This window comes from Martes martes (assembly GCF_963455335.1).
Source record: "Martes martes genome assembly, chromosome: 3".
In the NCBI taxonomy this organism is placed as follows: Eukaryota; Metazoa; Chordata; class Mammalia; order Carnivora; family Mustelidae; genus Martes; species Martes martes.
In genome coordinates, this window is record NC_137890.1 from 175,775,690 (window position 1) to 175,797,689 (window position 22,000).

Sequence of the window (22,000 nt, forward strand, 5' to 3'; positions counted from 1 at the left end):
ACTGGGCCAACACCCCCATGCCTTGCATCATCTGGAGTACAGTGGCCTCAGCGATGGCTACGGCTTCACCACCGATCTGTTTGGGAGAGACCTCAGTTACTGTCTCTCGGGCGTGTATGACCACAGATACGGCGATGGCGAGTTCACTGTCCAGAGTACCACTGGGCACTGTGTCCACATGAGAGGGCTGCCATACAAAGCCACAGAGGACGACATTTACAACTTCTTCTCTCCACTCAACCCTGTGAGAGTCCATATTGAGATTGGCCCTGATGGAAGAGTGATGGGTGAAGCGGATGTTGAGTTTGCCACTCACGAAGAAGCTGTGGCAGCTATGTCCAAAGACCGGGCCAACATGCAACACAGATACTTAGAACTTTTCCTGAATTCTAGAACTGGGGCCAGCAATGGGGCATACAGCATCCTTTCTTGATCAAAACTCTTCAAAGTGTAGGGATAGAGGGTATATACCTCAATATCATCAAAGTCATCTATGAAAAACCCACAGTGAATTAATTCTCAATGGGGAAAAGCTGTGAGCTTTTCCCTAAGGTCAGGAACACGGCAGAAGAAATGTCAGTTACCACGACTGCTATTCAACATAGTACTAGAGGTCCTAACCTCAGCAATCAGACAACAAAAAGAAATAAAAAGCTTCTGAATCAAGAAAGAAGAAGTCAGACTTTCAGTCTTTGCAGATGATATGATACTTTATGTAGAAAACCCAAAAGACTCCACTCCAAAACTGCTAGAACTCATACAGCAATTCAGTAAAGTGATGGGATATAAAAATCAATGCTCAGAAATCAGTTGCATTTCTATATATCCACAACAAAACAGAAGAAAGAGAAAATAAGGAGTCGATCCCATTTATAATTGCACCCAAAACCACCAGATACCTAGCAGTAAACCTAACCAAAGAGGCAGAGTATCTGTACTCAGAAAAGTATAAAGTACTCATGTAAGAAATTGAGGAAGACACCAAGAAATGGAAAAACGCTCCATGCTCATGGATTGAAAGAACAAATATGATGAAAATGTCTATGCTACCTAAAGCCATCTACACATTTAATGCAATCCCAATCAAAATATCATCCATTTTTTTCAAAGAAATGGAACAACTAATCCTAAAATTTTTATGGAACCAGAAAAGGCCCCAAATAGCCAGCGGAATGTTGAAGAAGAAAGCCAAAGTTGGTGGCATCACAATTCCAGATTTCAAGCTCTCTTACAAAGCTCTCATCATCAAGATAGTATGGTACTGGCACAAAAACAGACACATAGATCAGTGGAACAGAATAGAGAGCCCAGAAATGGACCCTCAACTCTATGGTCAACTAATCTTTGAGAAAGCAGGAAAGAATGTCCAATGGAAAAAAGACAGTCTCTTCAACAAATGGTATTGGGAATATTAGACAGCCACATGCAGAAGAATGAAACTGGACCATTTTCTTATACCACACATAAAAATAGACTCAAAATGGATGAAAGACCTCAATGTGAGACCCATCAAAATCCTTGAGGAGAATACAGACATCAACCTCTTCGACCTCACCTGCAGCAACTTCTTGGTAGACACACCACCAAAGGCAAGGGAAGCAAGGGCAAAAATGAACTATTGGAACTTCATCAAGATCAAAAGCTTTTGCACAGCAAAGGAAACAGTCAACAAAACCAAAAGACAATTGACAGAATGGGAGAAGATATTGGCAAATGACATATCAGATAAAGGGCTAGTGTCCAAAATCTATAAAGAACTTATCAGACTCAACACCCAAAGAAGAAATAATCCAATCAAGAAATGGGCAGAAGACATGAACAGATACTTCTGCAAAGAAGACATCCAGATGGCCAACAGACATGAAAAAGTGCTCAACATGACTCGGCATCAGGGAAATACAAATCAAAACCAGAATGAGATACCACCTCACACCAGTCAGAATGGCTAAAATTAACAAGCAGGAAACGACAGATGTTGGAGAGGATGCAGAGAAAGGGAACCCTCCTACACTGTTGGTGGGAATGCAAGCTGGTGCAGGCACTCTGGAAAACGGCACGGAGGTTCCTCAGAAAGTGGAAAATAGAGCTTCCCTATGACCCAGCAATCACACTACTGGGTTTTTATCCTAAAGATACAAAAGTAGTGATCTGAAGGGGCACGTGCACCCAAATGTTTATAGCAGCAATGTCCACAATAGCCAAACTATGGAAAGAACTTAGATGTCCATCAACAGATGAATGGATAAAGAAGATGTGGAAGATTATTCCATATACAAAATGGAATACTATGCAGCCATCAAAAGAAATGAAATCTTGCTTTTTTTTGGCAATGATGTGGATGGAACTAGAGGGTATTATGCTGAGTGAAATAAGTCAATCAGAGAAAAGCAACTATCATATGATGTCTCTTTTATGAGGAATTTGAGAGGCAGGGCAGGGGGTTGTGGGAGGTAGGGAAGGAGAAAAAGGAAACATGATTGGATCGAGAGGGAGACAAACTGTAAGTGACTCTTAATCTCACAAAACAAACTGAGGATTGCTGGGGAGCGGAAGGTTAAGGATAGAGTGGTTGGGTTTTGGGCATTGGGGAGGGTATGTGCTATAGAGAGTGCTGTGAAATGTGTAAGCCTGATGATTCACAGACCTGTACCCATGGGGCAAATAATACATTATATGTTAATAGAAATTTTTAAAAAAGATTTATTATTTTTGCTGATAAAGAATGGTCATAAATCAGGAAAGAAAAGACAAACAGCTCAAATGTAGAAGGGTCTGGAAAGAAATTTCACTGAGAAGAAAACCTAAAGAGAGACAGAATAGAGAGAGATACTCAACCCTGGTAATAGTCGGGGAAATGTGGGCTTAAGTCACAATCGCAATCCATGAGATTTGTGAGACTATAAATGCCTGAAGATAGGAAGTATTCATGAGGGTGTGACTAACCAGAAACACTCATCACTGCTGGTAAACTCAGAGTACAATTAGGTGATAAGTAGTAAATTTTCAACTGTCCTCATCATATGATCTAGAAATTCCATTACTGAGGGAAAGTATCTTAGGGAAACTCCTGCCCATGTACACAAGAGAACATGTACAAGGGTGTTCATGGCATTGATTTTGTTAGAGTAAAAAACTAGAGAACATCCTGAAAGTCAGCCAAAGGAGAAGCGACAAATAAATGTTTGCACATATTTGCCACATATTATTTATGTATTATATGATGTGACAGGCTAGGGTGCTTATGTTCTGTTGACCAAGTGATTATTGTAGTAACTTGTGAAAAGACATAAAACTGAACACTTACGTGTTGTATACTTTCCTGTGTTTCTTTTTTTTTTGAAGATTTTATTTATTTATTTGACAGACAGAGATCACAAGTAGGCAGAGAGGCAGGCAGAGAGAGAGAGAGAGGAGGAAGCAGGCTCCCTGCTGAGCAGAGAGCCTGATGCGGGGCTCAATCCCAGGACCCTGGGATCATGACCTGAGCTGAAGGCAGAGGCTTTAACCCACTGAGCCACCCAGGTGCCCCTTTCCTGTGTTTCTTTAAAGGATATTAGCTAAGACCTTGAATTTTATCAATATGGACTAAAAATCCACTATTCATATATACCTAAAGTAGATCTATATAAAGTACATATATATACACATATACCATATATAATGTATTCTATATTCTATATATCATACACAGATACACTTATATATAACATACATTTTTATATGTAACAAATACATAATACTTGTATTATGTATTATACTTGTGATTTTAATACTTGTATATATGTTAAATATGTGTGTGTGTGTGTGTGTATGTTTTTTGCCCAGATTAGTCTCATTGTCCTCAAGATGATGTGTTATGTCTGTTCTTTCAAAGTATTTTGTCCTCTATGTTTTCATTGTGTAACCATTTTAATAAAAAAGCTGAGTCTCAGAATTTTATGAGTTGCCAAGTTTTCATCAGAAGCATGTGGGCTAGATTCAAATTTCAGGTGCCCATCCCAGGCAGGAAATCTTTTACTTTTGATTTGCTTTCAGTCCCCCACTTCCAGACCCCATTCCCTCTCCATCCTTCTTTACCTCCCTACACCGGAAGTCTGATCTATATAGACTCTATCATCTGCTCCCCTGCCTCTGGCTCCTAGCTGGATTTGGCAAAAGGAAGCTCTCACAGGAGACTGACAGCAGAAGGACAATGGTGTCTTCCTCAAGCCTCCTTGTTTTCAGAGGTTTGCCTAAGGCTGGCCCCATAACCTGGGTCTGGCCTAGGTCATCAGTAGTCACAGTTCTTGGTAGTCATTCTCTCCACAGAGTTCTCCACAACTGCTCCCTCCCTTTGCCCCTCCAGGCCCCAGAGCTGGTAGTCTTCCTGGAGTACAGGCACTGGAGTACCTGTGGTTTCCCTATATCCTGTCCAAAGCTTTGTTATTAACTCCTTTTTAATCTTGTCTCAGACTGACCAGTATACTACTTGTTTCATCCTGAGATTACAGGAGGAAACTGGTTAATTATATCCCCAAGCTCAGTTTGAGGGAAAGAAATAACGTTGATTCTCATTTCTACCATTTTCTTAAGAGACTTTTGCCACTCTTCCTGCCACCTCTCACCTCCATTTCTCTTTCTTAAAAAAGCATGGACTACCCCACATCTTTCAGCCTGTCTTTATACCCAGAATAACAGGATTTTCCCCTCAATGCTACCGTCTTGGATTTCTAAAGAAAAGACAAAGTACAAGGTTATGTGGCAACCAGCTGGGTAATTTTAGGTCCTCAAGTATTTGTGACAGTCATTGGACTTATTATAAGAGCCTGTGAAAGCTATTGTTTTCTTGGCTACGCTGCTGTGATTATGGGAGATATTAGTAGTTCAACAGAATTATTTTTCCCCCATTGGACTAGCCATCTTCACCCTTTACTTCCTGCCCCACACCTCAGTGTCCCCAAATGTTCCAGTTTGTAAATTAGATTAGGGAGTTCCATAAATTATTTCAAATCCCAAGAGCAGTGTTCCATATAATGAGATACCAGTGGACAACTTCTTTGAGAATCCCAAGTGGATAGAGAGAAGAGAGTTTATTAAAAAAGCACATTTCCAGGTCTTACCCCAGACTCACTAAACAAGAATTGCCGGAGAAAGAGACAATTCTTAAACACTCTTAATAAGATTGGAGGGCAATTGTCCTAGAGAAACATGTAATGTATGACTTTTGCACTTTTTAGGCCAACATCCAAAACAATTTCTATATGGAAACACTAACTGAATGACATATTGACAGTTTTGTCCCCAAGGGTGCCAGAGAACTAAGTTTATGTCTTTCACTACATAGAAAATGTATTTGATGAAAGTAATTACTAACTGCATAGTTGAGTCCTGTGGTCATTAACTACTTCCTGACAAATCATGTCAGTCAGAAGATGGACTGCACAACAATAAGACTCCACCAACATAAGGTTGTGATCGAATACTAAAAAGGACTCTTTAAGTTGATAAAAATTTCTTAAGTAAATTCACATTAAAACTGCTTAATTTTTAAAGAGTCTCCATTTGAAACAACAATGAAGTTGAGGCGCACTCATAGCAAATATTTATAACTCAAAATACCTTCATTTTAGCTGTTATTCAAGGACAAGTTTATTTGTCTTAAAGTGTGAGGTATCCTGGGGTGAGTAGTCAATAAAAAGCAAGAATCATCAATAAATGTTTAATTTCATTTAAGAAAGTATTATCAGATAATCACCTTGTCATTAATCCAGTAAAACTAATCTTAATTAACAATCTAATAAATACGTGAGTCAAAAATTTATGTAACTGGAAAAAAATGGTATGGGGGCTATCATTGTATGATCTGATAGAAATGTTCTAACTCTAGTATTCTATTATTCTCTAAGTCATTTTGTAGAAAAAATGAAAAGTATGAAAACAACTTGAAAGGAAGTATACATACTAAAAAAGGATGATGTTTAAATCTTCCTGATGAGTTCATTGATGATTTTTACTTTTAAAAAATATTTTATATCTTTAAAATTTTTTCTATAATTAGCATATACTTCTTTTATATGCATAAAATAAATAACCCATTATGACAAATTTTTTGACTGTCAAAAAAGCTCAGAATTTTAAAGTATATTTTCCATGCAACTACGGCTTCAGGAAACCAAGTTATTATTAATTAGGGCTGGGGGATGTTAGTAGAGAGCATCCAAGGAAGAAAAATACTCTGGCAATAACAATCTGTGGAGATAGAGAAATGTGGAAATCAGTTTTGACCCTACACAGTATTTAACAAAGCAGAAATTAAGTCTGTGCATATGGTAATTGAAGATGAAATCTCACATTAATTTTAAAAACTAGCTACCTGCTCACTGATTGCAGAGTTCAGGGAAGAGTGATGTTCTGTTCAGTCAAGGTCAGGGCAAAAGAGACGATGAATCGTATTTGCTTGATACAAGCAGACAGCTTTTGTTTCTAAGATATTTGCATTGCTTTGTTATTGAAGTTCTCTTCATTTCTGATTAATACATGAACTCTTCCAACAAAGACACATTAAAATTAGCATTTTCTGAAAGGTCTACCTTGTGCATCATTTCCATGGTAACCAGCTACTGCAGCTAAGCAGAGAGAAGACCTAATTCATTCTTCTAACATGACACTGATTCATGTCTAATTCACATATGCAGGCGTGGGTGTGCCGTGGGTGACTCTGTATATGTATAAGTCAAGAAATGCATATGTATGTAGATGTTTGAGTGTGGTAATCTCAGAGAATGGAAAAAACAACATCCATCCACAAACAGCAAACCTTGAACCTTGTAGTTTGTCAAAGAAATATCATATGCAATTTTTGTTTGCAAATTTCCAATGCATACTCTGGCTGAGAAAAATTACATAAGAAATATAAGCTTCTGGATATTTTACAACCTCAACATTTCACCGTGATATTGCTTTTAATAGTTTTTGAAAGTGAGGCCAAATATAGTATTTGAGGTGGAAATTACTTACATTTAAACTTCTTAGAGTTAGTATAGAATATAATTAGTAAAGGAAGAATATGAGAACACTCAATAATTGATTGAAGAAAATGTATAGATACAGTCATAATTATATCCAAAATGATAGTGACATCATCACCATTACTGTTTGTTTAAGATAGCCTCCAAAATAGACTCCAATGATCCCTGTTTCTTGGTATTCACACCTTCATGGGGTGCCTTCTCTATACCAGCATTGGTATGATTCATAGCATATAGCAGAAGTGATGGCATGTCAACTTTAGGGATTAGGTTTAAAGACCTTGAAGCATTGATCTTGGTTGCTCCTTCTCTTTATGGGATACTTTGTTTTGGAGGAAACCAGCTGTCATGTCATGAGCAGCCCTATGGAGAGGCCCAGATGGTGAAGAACTGAAGCTTCTAGTCAATAGCCATCTGACCGATCTTGAAAGCAGAGTCTGACACCCAAACTTCCAGATGACAGCACCCCTGGCCAACATCTTGACAGACCCCAAACTGCAACCACTTAGCTATGCTCCTTCTGGATTCATGACCCTCAGGAACTATGTCAGATGATAAATGTCTTTTGTTTTAAGTTATTGAGTAATTTGGGTAATTTGTTATGTAGCAATTGATAGCTAATACAGATTTTCATACCAAGAAAACAGCCTAAATTTGGGGAATATTTTTGGAATCAGGCAGTAGGCAGAGGCTGTAAAGACGATGAAGAGTGTTAAAAAATGAAAACAGGGGCACCCTGGTTCTGGCTCAGGTCATGATCTCAGGGTCCGGAGATTAAGCCTACGTCAGGCTCTGTGCTCTGCGTGGAGTCTGCTTCAGTTTCTCTCTCCATCTCTCTCTGTCCCTCTTCCCCCCACTCTATGCGTGCTCTGTCTCTAAAATAAAAATAGTCTTTTAAAAAAGTGAAAACATAAATTGTCTTGCACAAATTAACTAATAGAAATCCTGAACTTTAAGAAGGCTGCTGGTAAGGGCTTAACGGGAAGTAAGGAACATGACATTGAAAAGAGGAGGAAGGAGGATCCTTGTTATGTAGTGGCAAAAACTGCCTGCTGTGATATGGAGCATTAAAGAAACATGCCTAACAAAGTTAGTGATCTAAGATTTCCAAATAAAATGTTGAAGGTGACTTCTGATTTTTTCCTGCTGCTTACAGGAGATTGAAAGATAAAATACATGCCCTAACTGAAGAACTATTAAAGAATGATGAGCTCAGATTTGAAGATTTTGAAAATTCTCAGCCTCTCCAGATGGGAAATAATACTAAAATTAAGAAATGGTTTCTGAGCAAACATCAAATCTAGGGCATTTCTGGAAAAACATGATATAAAGATAAAGTCAAAGGTGGAACTGTAAAATCTTTTTAGGATATCAGAATGATCGAAGATCTTGCTTCAGAATGTTATTCCACCAGACAAAAAGTCCTCTAAAGGTTTTGAAACATTATTCACATATAAAAAAGAGGGGTGGTTTGGTGGAGACTTTTAAGAAACTTAAAGGTGTTGTTCTTCAAACTTTCTCCAAGTTTCAGAAAGGATTATCTCAAAAAGATTAGTCTATTCTAGTGGGCCCCAATAAGATTCACAGTGGACTCCCAAAGTTTTTAAAGAAATGTAACAAAAACACTGCCAAAGCAGTATAAAGTTAAAAGCTGTTGTATTTTCCAAATTTTACTGGCAGTAAGCAAGCTGAGAGAACTACTCAGCTATAAACATATCTATCTTTCTTAAAAAAGGAAATTTGATTTAGAACATGGGATCATTATCCCAGGGGGCAGAGCTAAGAGCCACAAGAATAGGACTGAGATCTAATCAAGAAGTTTCCAACATTTGGCCAACCTGATTTCAGAACAGCTATGGACCAGTGCCTCCATGTTCTCCCTTTGAATAGACATGTCCACAGCAGTTGTCATGTACCTATCCAACCATTGTGTGTGGGTGTTTTGGGTGCAGATACCTTGTCTCTTTAGTTCACAAGTGCACAGATTGAGAGGAACTATAATTAAGGAATTGTACTTAAATCATACCCATGAGACACCTCAATTGCCCCTAGATCTGATTTTGATGATGAGATCAGGACTTTGATTTGATCCTATGATTGGATGAGATTTTGGGCAACCTTGGTGAGAATAAGTGTATTTTACATGTGAAAGAGATAGGAATCATTGGGACCAGAGGACAAACAATGGTGGCCAGATTCTAAGACCTCTCCAATGATCCTCACCTTGGTATACTCATGCCTTTGTATAGTTTCTTCCTAAAACAAATTATGTTTGTCTGTGTGACCAACAGAATATGGCAGAAGTAGTGCTATGTTACTTCTGAAGTTATTATAAAAGACTCTCTCTCTTTCTCTCTCTCTCTCTCACACACACACACACAAAACACACACACATGCACACACACACACCCTGTTCATTTCATGTCATGGCATACGCCATATTGTGAGTAGCCCCATAGAGAGGTCTCAGAATCTGAGGCATCCATGCACAAGCCACCTGAGTGATCTTGGAAGTAGATCCTCCAGTTCAATCATGCCTTCAGATGGTTATGGTCCCAGCCAACATCTTAACTGTAACCTCCAGGAGACCCTGAGCCAAGAAAGACTGCAGCCCAGCTGGTTCTGGATATATAACCCTCCAAAACTGTGAGATAACATATTTGTTGTTCTAAGTCACTCAATTTCAGAATAATCTTTTATGTAGCAATGGATAGCTGATACACTGGTATAAGTTCAGCTAGAGTTCTTGGTAAGTCTATCAAAAATGCATAAGTATATAAAAATCACATCTCTGATCTTATATTGAATAATTTCCATTTAGCAGAAAAAAGGACAAATTAGAGGAGGGCCACAGAAGAGAAGCCAAAGAAAATATCTAGAAAGGTTTAGACCTACCTCTTCATGCGGGAGTAAAGAAGACTGTGGACCATGTGACTGGCTAGACTGGGCTCAAATCTAGCTCTTCTTCCTGTGTGTGTTCCTGGGGGAACCATTTAATCTCTTATTGCTTCAGTTCATCATCTTTAAAAGAGGAATAAGTTCTTTGTATCATTCGCTTATTCAGTACCCTTCAGTGAAGGTCATGTGCCAGGCACTAGCAAGAGCAGGGAGTAACAGAGACTTGGTCTCCTCTCCTGTGTGTGGATTTTACCATCTAGTGGAGGACATAACTATTAGACAAATAGTCACACAACTATTTATATCATGTTTGCTACTCATGCTATAAAAGAAAGCATGGAATTATGTGAAAGTGTTAAACATCTGCCAGAGCCTCTCCAGGGAGTAAAGGAATGATATTTAAATTGAGTCATAAAAGAAAAGGAATTGGTTAAATGGAGATAAATGGAAGAACGATACAGACAGATGGAATAACATACTCCAAATCTCAGATCTAAGGGAAGTTTGAAAGTCTAAAAAAGGGTTGAAGTTTAGTCACTGAGGTGTGGGTAGAAGCACAATGTTAGACTAGAGAACTGGACAGCAGCCAGATGATGTGGATCCTTGAGGGGCACATCAAGGATTTTGAATTTTATCTTGATAGCACTGGATAGCATTAAAAGTGTTCAGGAGTAGGAGTGTTGTGATTTGTCTTTTATTTTTACTTTATATGTTCTGCATTGGATGGTGACAAGATTTAAGAAGAGATTAATAAGTAGGCTACTGCAGTACTCCAGATACAGGGAGATGAGTGGCTTGAATGATGATAAAGAGATACATGAAAGTAAGTCAAGTATTTTTATATATGCTTTTCTCAGCCTTCCTTATCTCATAAATTCAATCACCATTCATGCAGTTGCTCAAGCCAAAAATCTCAGAGTTATGCTTGATTCCTTTCTTTTTCTCACTCCCTAAACATGGTCAGATCAGCTCTATCCTGTAAATTAACCCCAATTCCAGTATCATCTTAGCCTTTCCACCTGTATTATTCCCACTCCGACCAAGCCATATACTCTCTCACCCAGGCCACTGTGATTGTCTCCTAACTAGTCTTTGTCCCTTTTTGCCTCCCAAGTCTATTTTCTATAAACCATCTGGAATGACCTTTGAAACATACAATTTGGTTAATGCCATTCCATTGTTCCAAGAACTCCAGTGGTTTTTCATCACACCTGGGAGAGAATCCAAACTTCTTAACAGCCAGAAGGCCTCCTGTGCAATTGGACCCTCACAACAGCTTTGACCTCTTTCCCTACATCACATTCCCTTGCTCACCACCACTCCCTAGTCACACCGGCCTTCTTACTGAAACATGCTGAGTTTATCCCTATTTCAGAGCCTTTAGAGTTGTTCTCTCTGCCTACATTTTTCTTCCCAGATCTCCCTGAGGCTGTCTCCTGCATATCATTCAGGTCTCAAAGAGAAAGAACTTCCCTCCCATCCTTTTCCTTTGCTTTTGCTTCATAGTCTTAGAGTAGCTTACAAATAGTTTACTTACTCATTCTTATCTAACTACCTTTTGAGGAAATGAGCTCTTTAAGGACAAAAACTTTGACACTGCTACAACCTATGTCTAACATATGCTTAAATGACATGAATCAGAAGAACAAATTTTTTTTTATATTTTATTTTAAAAGATTTTATTTATTTATTTGACAGAGATCACAAGTAGGCAGAGAGGCAGGCAGAGAGAGGACAGAAAGCAGGCTTCCTGCTGAGCAGAGAGCCCGACGTGGGGCTCGATCCCAGGACCCTGGGATCATGACCTGAGCCGAAGGCAGAGGCTTTAACCCACTGAGCCACCCAGGCGCCCCATAAGAACAAATATTATTAAAATATCCATGCTACCCAAAAACAATCTACAAATTTAATGTAACCTCTATCAAAATAACAACACTCTTTTTCATAGAACTAGTGCAAATAATCCTAAAATTTGCGTGGAACCACAAAAGACCCAAATAGCCAAAACTTTCATGAAAAAGAACAGACCTGGAGGTGTCACAGTCCCAGATTTCAAGATATTCTTCAAAGTTACAGTAAACAAAGCAGTATGGCACTTGCACAAAAATAGGCATATAGATCAATGGAACAAAATAGCTCAGAAATAAACCCATGCTTACATGGTCAGTTAATCTATGACAAAAGAGTCACAAATATACAATGGGGAAAAGACAGTGTCTTTAACAAATGATGCTGGGAAAACTGTATAGCTACATGCAAAAGAATGGAAGTGGGCCACTTTATCTCACCATACAAAAAAATAAACTCAAAATGGCTTAAGAACCTAAATGTGAGGCCTAAAACAATAAAACTCCTAGGACAAAACACAGGCAGTAATTTCTTTGACACTGGCCATCAGAACATTTTTCTAGATATGTCTCCTAAAGCAAGGGAAACAAAAGCAAAATTAAATGTTTAGGACTATACCAAAATAAAAGACTTTTGTACAGAGAAGGAAACCATCAACAACTGAAAGTCAACCTGCTGAATGGGAGAAGATATTTGCAAATGATATAGTCAACAAGGGGTTAATATCTAAAACATATCAAGAACTTATAGCACTCAATACCAAAAAAACCCTAATCCAATTAAAAATGGGCAGAGGATCAGCATAGACATTTTTCCGAAGGCAACATACAGATGGCCAGCAAGCACATGAAAAGATACCCAACATCACTCACCATCTGGGAAGTGCAAATTAAAACCACAATGAGATATCACTTTATAGTTGTCTGAATGGCTAAAATAAAAAAGAAATAACAAGTGTTGATAAGGATGGGGAGGAGAAAAGAACCCTCATGTTCTGTTGGTAGGAAGGAATGTAAATTGGTATAGCCATGGGGGAAAACAGTACAAAGACTCCTGAAAAAATTAAAAATAGAATTACCATAACTTCATGTCAGGTATTTACACAAAGAAATGAAAACACTAATTAGAAAAGATACATGCACCCTTATGTTATTGCAGAATTATTTACAATAGCCAAGATATAGAAGTGACCCAACCATACATCCATAGAAGGATGAATGGATAAAGAAGATGTGGCATATATATAGACATATATATGTGTGCGCGCATATATATATATATATACACACACACACACATATATATATATGCACACACATTCATTCCACACAGTGGTATATTACTCAGCCATGAAGAATAATGAAATCTTGGTATTTGCAACAATATGTGTGGAGCTAGAGGGTATAAGGTGTAATGTTAAGTGAAGGAAGTCCATTGGAGAAAGACAAATACCATAGAGGTTTTCACTCATATTTGGAGTTTAAGAAACAAAACAAATGAACAAAGAAAAGAAGAGACAAAAAAAACCCCAGACTCTTAAATAGAGATAACTGGTAGTTGCCACGGGGGAGGTGGGTGGGGAGATGGATGAAATAGGTGAAGGAGAGTAAGAATACATTTATCTTGGACAGTAAGAAATATATAGAATTGTTGAATCATTATATACCTAAAACTAATAAAACAGTGTATGTTAATTATACTTCAATAAAAATTTTTTAAAGATTTTTATTTATTTGAGAGAACGAATGAGAGAGAGAGAGAGAGATAACATGAGCAGGAGGGGAGGGGGAGAGGAAGAAGAAGAAGCAGACTCCCTGTTGAGCAGAGAGCCCAACACGGGGCTTGATTCCAGGACCCCAAGATCATGACCTGAGCTGAAGGAAGATGCTTAACCGACTGAACCACACAGGTGACCCAGTAAAAAAAAAAAAAAAAAAAAAAAAAAAAAAAAAAATTCAAAGACAAAAATAAATGCACAGACATTTAGACAGCATTATAAATGTAAAGACACTAGTTCTGTTTTAGCATATAAAAGATATCCAAAGAAAGGTAGTTCCAATTGTTTAGTCTGTATCCAAAAAAAATACCTTTTCCCCGAATCCAATTTAATTATGCCCTTGATAAATTTGTTAGTGAGTTACTATTGCCATCAAGTAAAATGGAAGCCTTGGTGTGTGTATGTGTGTGGAGGGATCCTTTACCATACTACTTTTGAATAAATAGAAGGTTAATATGGGAAGAGTCTGTACAAATTCTAAAGAAGAGTGGTAAACAGACTTAAAGGAACCATCCCTGATTCCCATTTGATAGTAGTCAGATGCCCTATAATCCTCTTCTGAGTATAGGCAGGACCTGTGTCTGCCTTTCTTTCCTTCCTTCCTTCTTTTTCTTTTCTTTAGATTTTTACTTGTTTATTTGAAAGAGAGACATAGCAAAAGAGAACATGAACAGGGAGGAGAGGGAGAAGCAGGCTCCCTGCAAGCAGGAAGCCTGATGCAGGGCTCAATCCCAGGACCCCAAGATCATGACCTGAACTGAAGGCAGATGCTTAACCAACTGAGCCACCCAGGTGCCCCAGGACCTGTGTCTTTCTTATAACCAACAAATACCATAAAGGTGATTAGATGTCATTCCCATGATCATGTTATATTGTAAAGTCTCTGTATTAGTAGACTGGAATTAGAATTTCTCTGGTGTGCTGTAAAGGTAACTATAGAGAGAGCGGCATGGCAATGAATTGTGGGCAGCACCTAGAATTTGTGAGCAGCTCTCAGATAAGACTCAACAGGAAAACATAAACCTCAGTCTTCTGCCAACAACCCGAGGGTGCTTATATGTGGAGCTTTCCCCAGTCAAGCCTGTGATGAGACTGCATCCCATCCTGACTTCTGGATTTTAACCTGGTCATACCTTAAGGCAGAGAGCCCAGCTAAATTGTGCTTATACTTCTGACACACAGAAAGATTGAGATAATAAATGTGTGTTGTTTTAAGCCTGTACCTTGTAATTTGTTACACAGCAGTAGAAAACTAATATAAAAACCATAGACAGAAAATATGGAAAAGCAAAATTTGGTCAAATATAAGGACACACAACTGATAAATTGTTGAACACTACATCTGAAACTAATGATGTACTGTGTGTTGACTAATTAAATTTAAATTAAAAAATATATAAGGAGGACATGATACTAAATAGAGCTGTCTAAAAATGAACTTCATCCAAGAATACTAAATTCTTCATTGCTGGAAGGTTTTAAGTGGTGCAAATGTTGTAGTGCATCAGATTGAATTGGTGATCTTCACAGGGCTCTTTCTACATTAAAAATGATATGGTTTTAAGTACTCAGTATCACCAATGACCTAGGACAATAAGTCCTATAGATAAATACAAACAATCTCTGCTTACACAACTAACGTTGCTGTCAACATTCGTATTCTCAGGCAGCAGAAGATCATTTAACTAGGCCATTTGCTTTTAAAGTCCAAAATAAAGATACAAAGAAAAAACTCTTTGCATATTATTTTTTTAAAAGTGCAACATAGTAGTATTTGGGTTAAAAAGCAATTATATTCATAAAACTTCATGCTTTCAACAATTCTAAGAAATCATTTAAAAAAAAAACAAAACACTATACCCATATAGCCTGGTTCTGGTGCCAGGAGGAGGTAGATAATTTTAAAAATTACCAAATGAAAATGTAAGATAATACTGAGAGAAAATATCTGTGGATCTATCTCTGGATAAAGGACTTGTATCCAGAATATATTAAAAAAGAAATTTCTACAACTCAATCATAAGGACACAAACAACCCAGTTAACACTTGGGCAAAATATTTGAATAGATATTTCTCCACAGAAGATATTCAAATAGCTAATAAGCACCTGAAAATGTACTTAACATCGTTAGTCACTAGGGAAAATATGAACTAAAACCACAATCAGCTCTCACTTTACACCCACAAGGATGGCTACAGTAAAAACGACAGGAACAATTGCTGCCAAGGAGAGAGAGAACCAATGAGCTGTTGTGCATATCTGATGGGAATGTGAAGTGGTGCAGCCATTTTGGAAAAATAGTTTGGCAGTTTCTTAAAAAATTAAGCATAAATTTACCATACAACCCAGCTATTTTGCTCCTACAGATCTACTTAGGATACAAGAACTGAAAACATAGGCCTGCCCCAAAACCTGTATGAGAATGCTCATAAAAGCATTATTCATGATAGATGAAAAATCAAAACAACCCAAATATTCATCTACCAATAAATGCAGAACTCCAATGTGATATACCCACACAACAGAACACTCTTTAGCAATAAAAAGGAAGGAAATACTTGCACATGCTGTAATGTGGATGGACGTCTACGGCATTATACTAAGTAAGAGAAGCCAGATGGAAGACCATATATAGTATGCGGCCGTTTCTTTGAAAATTCCATAAATTCAAGTATATAGACAGAAAATATATTAAGTGATCATCTGGAGCAGGGTGTGGGAATGGGCGAGACTGAAATGGGCACAAGGGCTATTTTTGCATGACAGGAATGTTCTGAAATTGGACTTTGGTGATGGTTGCATGATTCTATAAATTTGCTAAGAGTCATTGAATTTTTCACTTTAAAGAGGTAAATTTTATGGTATGTAAATTATACCTTAATAAAACCATTTTTAAGAAATGCCTCCTTCTAAAATACTATCTACTAGATAGTAACCTTATTTGAAAGTAGGGATACACAAATGGTCTCAGGGACTCCTGCCCACGAAGCGTAGGATCTAGTTGGATTCAAAAGCAAATCTCACAAATTCAGGCTTCCATCATTTCGGTGGGGAACAGGAAGAAGACAATTGATGTTTGTCCCAAGGGAAAGTATTTGGAAGCAAGTTTACCAGATACACAAGTTAACGAGGGCAGTGTTGTAATGTTTGCAATGAACAACCTTTTCAATTCCCTATGGGTACTTTAAAAGCACCCATTTTAATATGAGGATCACTGATACAAAGTATCCTTACACAACAGATGAGCAGATCTTTTCACATCCCTGCAGCGTGATATTTGATAGCATAATTTGACTTCTGCATTTAAATTTTAAAATACCGTCTAATTCAGACACCTTATTATCAGATAGGTCTTCCACTTCCACCCAAGCTTGTTTAAATGAGAGCCATTCATAGCACATTTCTGGAATTATTAATCAAATTAAACCATGACCAAGAGTATGTATACACAAATCATGCACTGACACATTCTAAGGAACAGAGGCTATGTAAGTAACTAAAAATGCATATTTAACCTTTGGTAAATAAGGAAAAACATTTTGTCCCTAACATTGCAATTATGTACCTGGAATGAGATGGGCCTCTTTCCTGGGAAGTCTGGGAGGACAGACTTCCATCGAAGGAGTTTCCTCGGTGGCAGCCTGAAATGGTGGCCTTGGGTGACATGGGATCTGACTGGAAAGTTTCACAGACCACCTGGAGTCCCTTTTGGAGGTGGAGATAATAAATTAGTTCTTCTTTCTTTCTTTTTTTTCCTTCAGGTATATCTTCTATAATTAACTACCATATTACATACATTGTTTTTTAAAATTGAACATTTTTCTTTATAGCATAACTAACTACAAGGTCAGAGGCCAAATGATTTTGTGTTCATCTAAGAGCAAATGGAAAAAGACTTCTAGAGAGCCATGTATGTTATTTTAAGCATTCAGCTGAGTTTATGAAATAAAGTTTATAAACTTTATTTCATGAAACTTTATTTCATTTTGCTCTTGATTCTTTTCTTTTTCATCTCCAGATACCCAGGATCTATAGAAAAGTTACAAACTACCAACTCATCAAAGATATGCCAATACTGAGATGAGCTGAGTAAGGCCTGAGCTGGAAACCAGGTTAGTAAGAGCTGATCGAACTGAAGCCAGAAAATGAGAATCGAAGCACAAGGTTCAGGTTTTTCTGTCACTCATTAAAGGAAAATGGGATACATTTTTTTCAATTGGAGACGATGACCTTTATTCTGATTTGTTAAGCACAAATGCAGCCATTCTCTTAAAGGGTAGCTTATTTTAATGATATTTAGCTAGTATATATAACTCTGCTCAGATAAGAAGACCTTGTCTTTCGATGGGTATTACAGATAAAATTCTTCATTACGTATAAAGACCCTCAAAAAATTATCATAGAATTTAAGTCCTCATAATTTCTATTTTCTTATGTAAAATATGAAAGCACTCTCCAACCATGATGCATAGAGAGACAAATACAGCTAGAAAGTTCATAAATAAGTCCTCTGAACTAGATCAGAGAATCCCCTAGTATGAGCATACTATGTGTGCTTCATGTTAGGTAATTTGGGCGATAAATAATAGATGAATCTGAACCTTGAAGTCAAGAACCTACAGTTAAGTTTTAAGATGAATATAGATCAGAATAGCACTCTCAATAGAAATATAATACAAGCCACAAACATGAGACACATATCTAGTTTTAAAAATAGTAAAAATCTGTGAAATTTTAAATTATATTCTGTTTAACCCCAAATTATCATCTCAACATATAATCAATATAAACATTATCATTAAGATATACATTCTTTTTTCATATTAAGTAGTCAAAATCTGGTATATATGTGATACTTACAACACATCTCAATTCAAACTAGCCTTATTTCAAGTGTTCAAGGGCCACAATGGGCCTCGTGGCTACCCTATTGGGCAGTGCAGATTTAGAGTAATTAGGCAGGAGTTCATGGGGGAGTTGAGATATTAACTGGTGCTTAGAAGAAAGACAAAATTTAGACAGGCAACAAGGAGGAAAGATAGCAATCCACATAAAGGAGACAGTCTGAGCAAAGACCCAGGGGCTAAAGCACATGCTCAATATATTAGAAGCAGTGCTTAACTAACTGAAGGTGTAAACAAGGTCACTTAAGAAAAATGATGCCAGATGGTAGAAGGTACAGAGAAACAGGGAGAAGAGATTGGTCTGGAGATGATGGTACAAGAAATCCATTATAGGTTCCTAGGGAGAAAGGGATATAGAGAAAAGATGGCAACCTTGCCTATAATAAGCCTTTGTGGAACGATGAGTTAATAAATAAATGATGCATTAGGAAGATTAGTCAGGCATTTAAAAATTTTTTTTTAAATTATTTTTATAAACATATAACGTATTATTTGCCCCAGGGGTACAGGTCTGTGAATCCTCAGGCTTACACATTTCACAGCACTCTCCATAGCACATACCTTCCCCAATGTCCACAACACAACCATCCTCTCCATATCCCCTCCCCAGCAACCCTCAGTTTGTTTTGTGAGATTAAGAGTCTCTTATGGTTTCTCTCCCTCCCAATCCCATCTTGTTTCATTTTTTCCTTCCCTACTCCCCAAACCCCCCACTCTCCCTCTCAAATACCTCATATCAGAGACATCATATGATAGTTGTTTTTGTCTGATTGACTTATTCAGCTCAGCATAATACCCTCTGGTATCATCCACATTGTTGCAAAGGGCAAGATTTCAATTTTTTGATGGCTGCATAGTGTTCCATTATATATATATACACACATATATATCACATCCTCTTTATTCATCTGTTGATGGACAGCTAAGTTCTTTCCATAGTTTGGCTATTGTGGACATTGCTGCTATAAACATTCGGGTGCATGTGCCCCTTCGTATCTTTAGGATAAAAACCCAGTAGTGTGATTGCTGGGTCATAGGGAAGCTCTATTTTCCACTTTCTGAGGAACCTCCACACTGTTTTCCAGAGTGCCTGCACCAGCTTGTATTCCCACCAACAGTGTAGGAGGGTTCCCTTTCTCCGCATCCTCTCCAACATCTGTCGTTTCCTGCTTGTTAATTTTAGCCATTCTGACTGGTGTGAGGTGGTATCTCATTCTGGTTTTGATTTGTATTTCCCTGATGCCAAGTCATGTGGAGCACTTTTTCATGTCTGTTGGCCATCTGGATGTCTCCTTTGCAGAAATGTCTGTTTATGTCCTCTGCCCATTTCTTGATTGGATTATTTCTTCTTTGGGTGTTGAGTCTGATAAGTTCTTTATAGATTTTGGATACTAGCTCTTTATCTGATATGTCATTTGCCAATATCTTCTCCCATTCTGTCAATTGTCTTTTGGTTTTGTTGACTGTTTCCTTTGCTACAAAAGCTTTTGATCTTGATGAAGTTCCAATAGTTCATTTTTGCCCTTGCTTCCCTTGCCTTTGGCGATGTGTCTACCAAGAAGTAGCTGTGGGTGAGGTCAAAAAGGTTGCTGCCTGTGTTCTCCTCAAGGATTTCAAGGGATTCCTGTCTCACATTGAGGTCTTTCATCCATTTTGAGTCTATTTTTGTGTGTGGTATAAGGAAATGGTCCAGTTTCATTCTTCTGCATGTGGCTGTCCAATTATCCCAACACCATTTGTTGAAAAGTCTTTTTTCCATTGGACATTCTTTCCTGCTTTCTCAAAGATTAGTTGACCATAGAGCTGAGGGTCCATTTCTGGGCTCTCTATTCTGTTCCATTGATTGATGTGTCTGTTTTTGTGCCAGTACCACACTGTCTTGATGATGATGGTTTTGTAATAGAGCTTGAAGTCTGGAATTGTGATGCCACCAACTTTGACTTTCTTTTTCAACATTCCTCTGGCTATTTGGGGTCTTCTCTGGTTCCATATAAATTTTAGGATTAGTTGTTCCATTTCTTTGAAAAAAATGGATGGGATTTTGATTGGGATTGTGTTAAATGTGTAGCATAGACATTTTCATAATATTTGTTCTTTCAATCCATGAGCATGGAGAGTTTTTCCATTTCTTGGTGTCTTCCTCAATTTCTTACATGAGTACTTTATAGTTTTCTGAGTACAGATTCTTTGCCTCTTTGGTTAGGTTTATTCCTAGGTTTCTTATGGTTTAGGGTGCAATTGTAAATGGGATCGACTCCTTAATTTCTCTTTCTTCTGTCTTGCTATGGGTGTATAGAAATGCAACTGATTTCTGAGCATTGATTTTATATCCTGACACTTTACTGAATTGCTGTATGAGTTCTAGCAGTTTTGGAGTTGAGTCTTTGTTGAGTTTTCCACATAAAGTATCATATCATCTGCAAAGACTGAGAGTTTGACTTCTTCTTTCTTGATTCAGAAGCTTTTTATTTCTTTTTGTTGTCTGATTGCTGAGGTTAGGACTTCTAGTACTATGTTGAATGGCAGTGGTGGTAACTGACATTGCTGCCACATTCCCGACCTTAGGGAAAAGCTCGCAGTTTCTTCCCATTGAGAATTAATTCACTGCGGGGTTTTCATAGATGGCTTTGAAGATATTGAGGTATATACCCTCTATCCCTATACTTTGAAGAGTTTGGATCAAGAAAAGATGCTGTACTTTGTCAAATGCTTTTTTCAGCATCTATGGAGAGTATCATATGGTTCTTGTTTTTTTCTTTTATTAATGTATTGTATCACATTGATTGATTTGTGGTTGTTGAACCAACCTTGCTGAACCAGGAACAAATCCCACGTGGTCGTGGTGAATAACCTTCTTAATGTACTGTTGGATCCTACTGGCTAGTATTTTGGTGAGAATTTTCTCATCTGTGTTCATCAAGGGCATTGGTCTGTAATTCTCCTTTATGGCAGGGTCTTTGTCTGGTTTTGGAACCGAGGTAATGCTGGCCTCATAAAATGAGTTTGGGAGTTTTCCTTCCATTTCTATTTTTTGGAACAGTTTCAGGAGAATAGGTATTAATTCTTCTTTAAATGTTTGGTAGGATTCCCCTGGGATAGTCAGGCATTATTAAGTGATATTTATGTGAAGCAGGAGAGGCTAGAGGTAGAAAAATCCAATTAGGTGGTTCCAGCTGCAATCTAGTTATCAGGACCTGGATTTAGAGGGTAGTTTCAGGTGTAGAGAATAAAGAACACACCTGAGCAACATAACAAGATAAAACAATATGACTCAGCAAGAAATCAAATTGAGAGGAGGAAGGAGAATGAAATAGGAGACATATTTGTTGTCTCTAAGAGGTCATCAGTTATAAGACACCATTATTTTATGTTCAATTAAGAAAAAAACTCTGTTAATTAAACTAGGACACTTACCAGTGAGGACTTTTTCTAATATATTTATTAAAAGCACCATCTTAGACTTATTTAGGCATAGTTTTTGATTATATATTCATCCTGTGTATATGCAAAAAGGAGGATACAAGTGAAATAATTTGGTAGAGATACTCTTGAAATTTCTAAATT

General features: G+C 37.6%; 1 protein-coding gene across 5 annotated transcripts in view; it reads right to left on the minus strand.

Annotated features, from left to right (window-relative positions):
* The window catches only part of UNC80 (unc-80 homolog, NALCN channel complex subunit), a gene marked incomplete at both ends in the record, with an annotated part of 220,728 nt that overhangs the window by 179,758 nt on the left and 18,970 nt on the right, over positions 1 to 22,000 (minus strand). For all 5 annotated transcript variants that reach the window (XM_080799158.1, XM_080799156.1, XM_080799155.1 and 2 more), the window contains one exon: positions 17,098 to 17,237. In XM_080799158.1, coding sequence (XP_080655284.1) covers positions 17,098 to 17,237 — 140 coding nt within the window. The remainder of the gene's footprint in view (positions 1 to 17,097; positions 17,238 to 22,000) is intronic.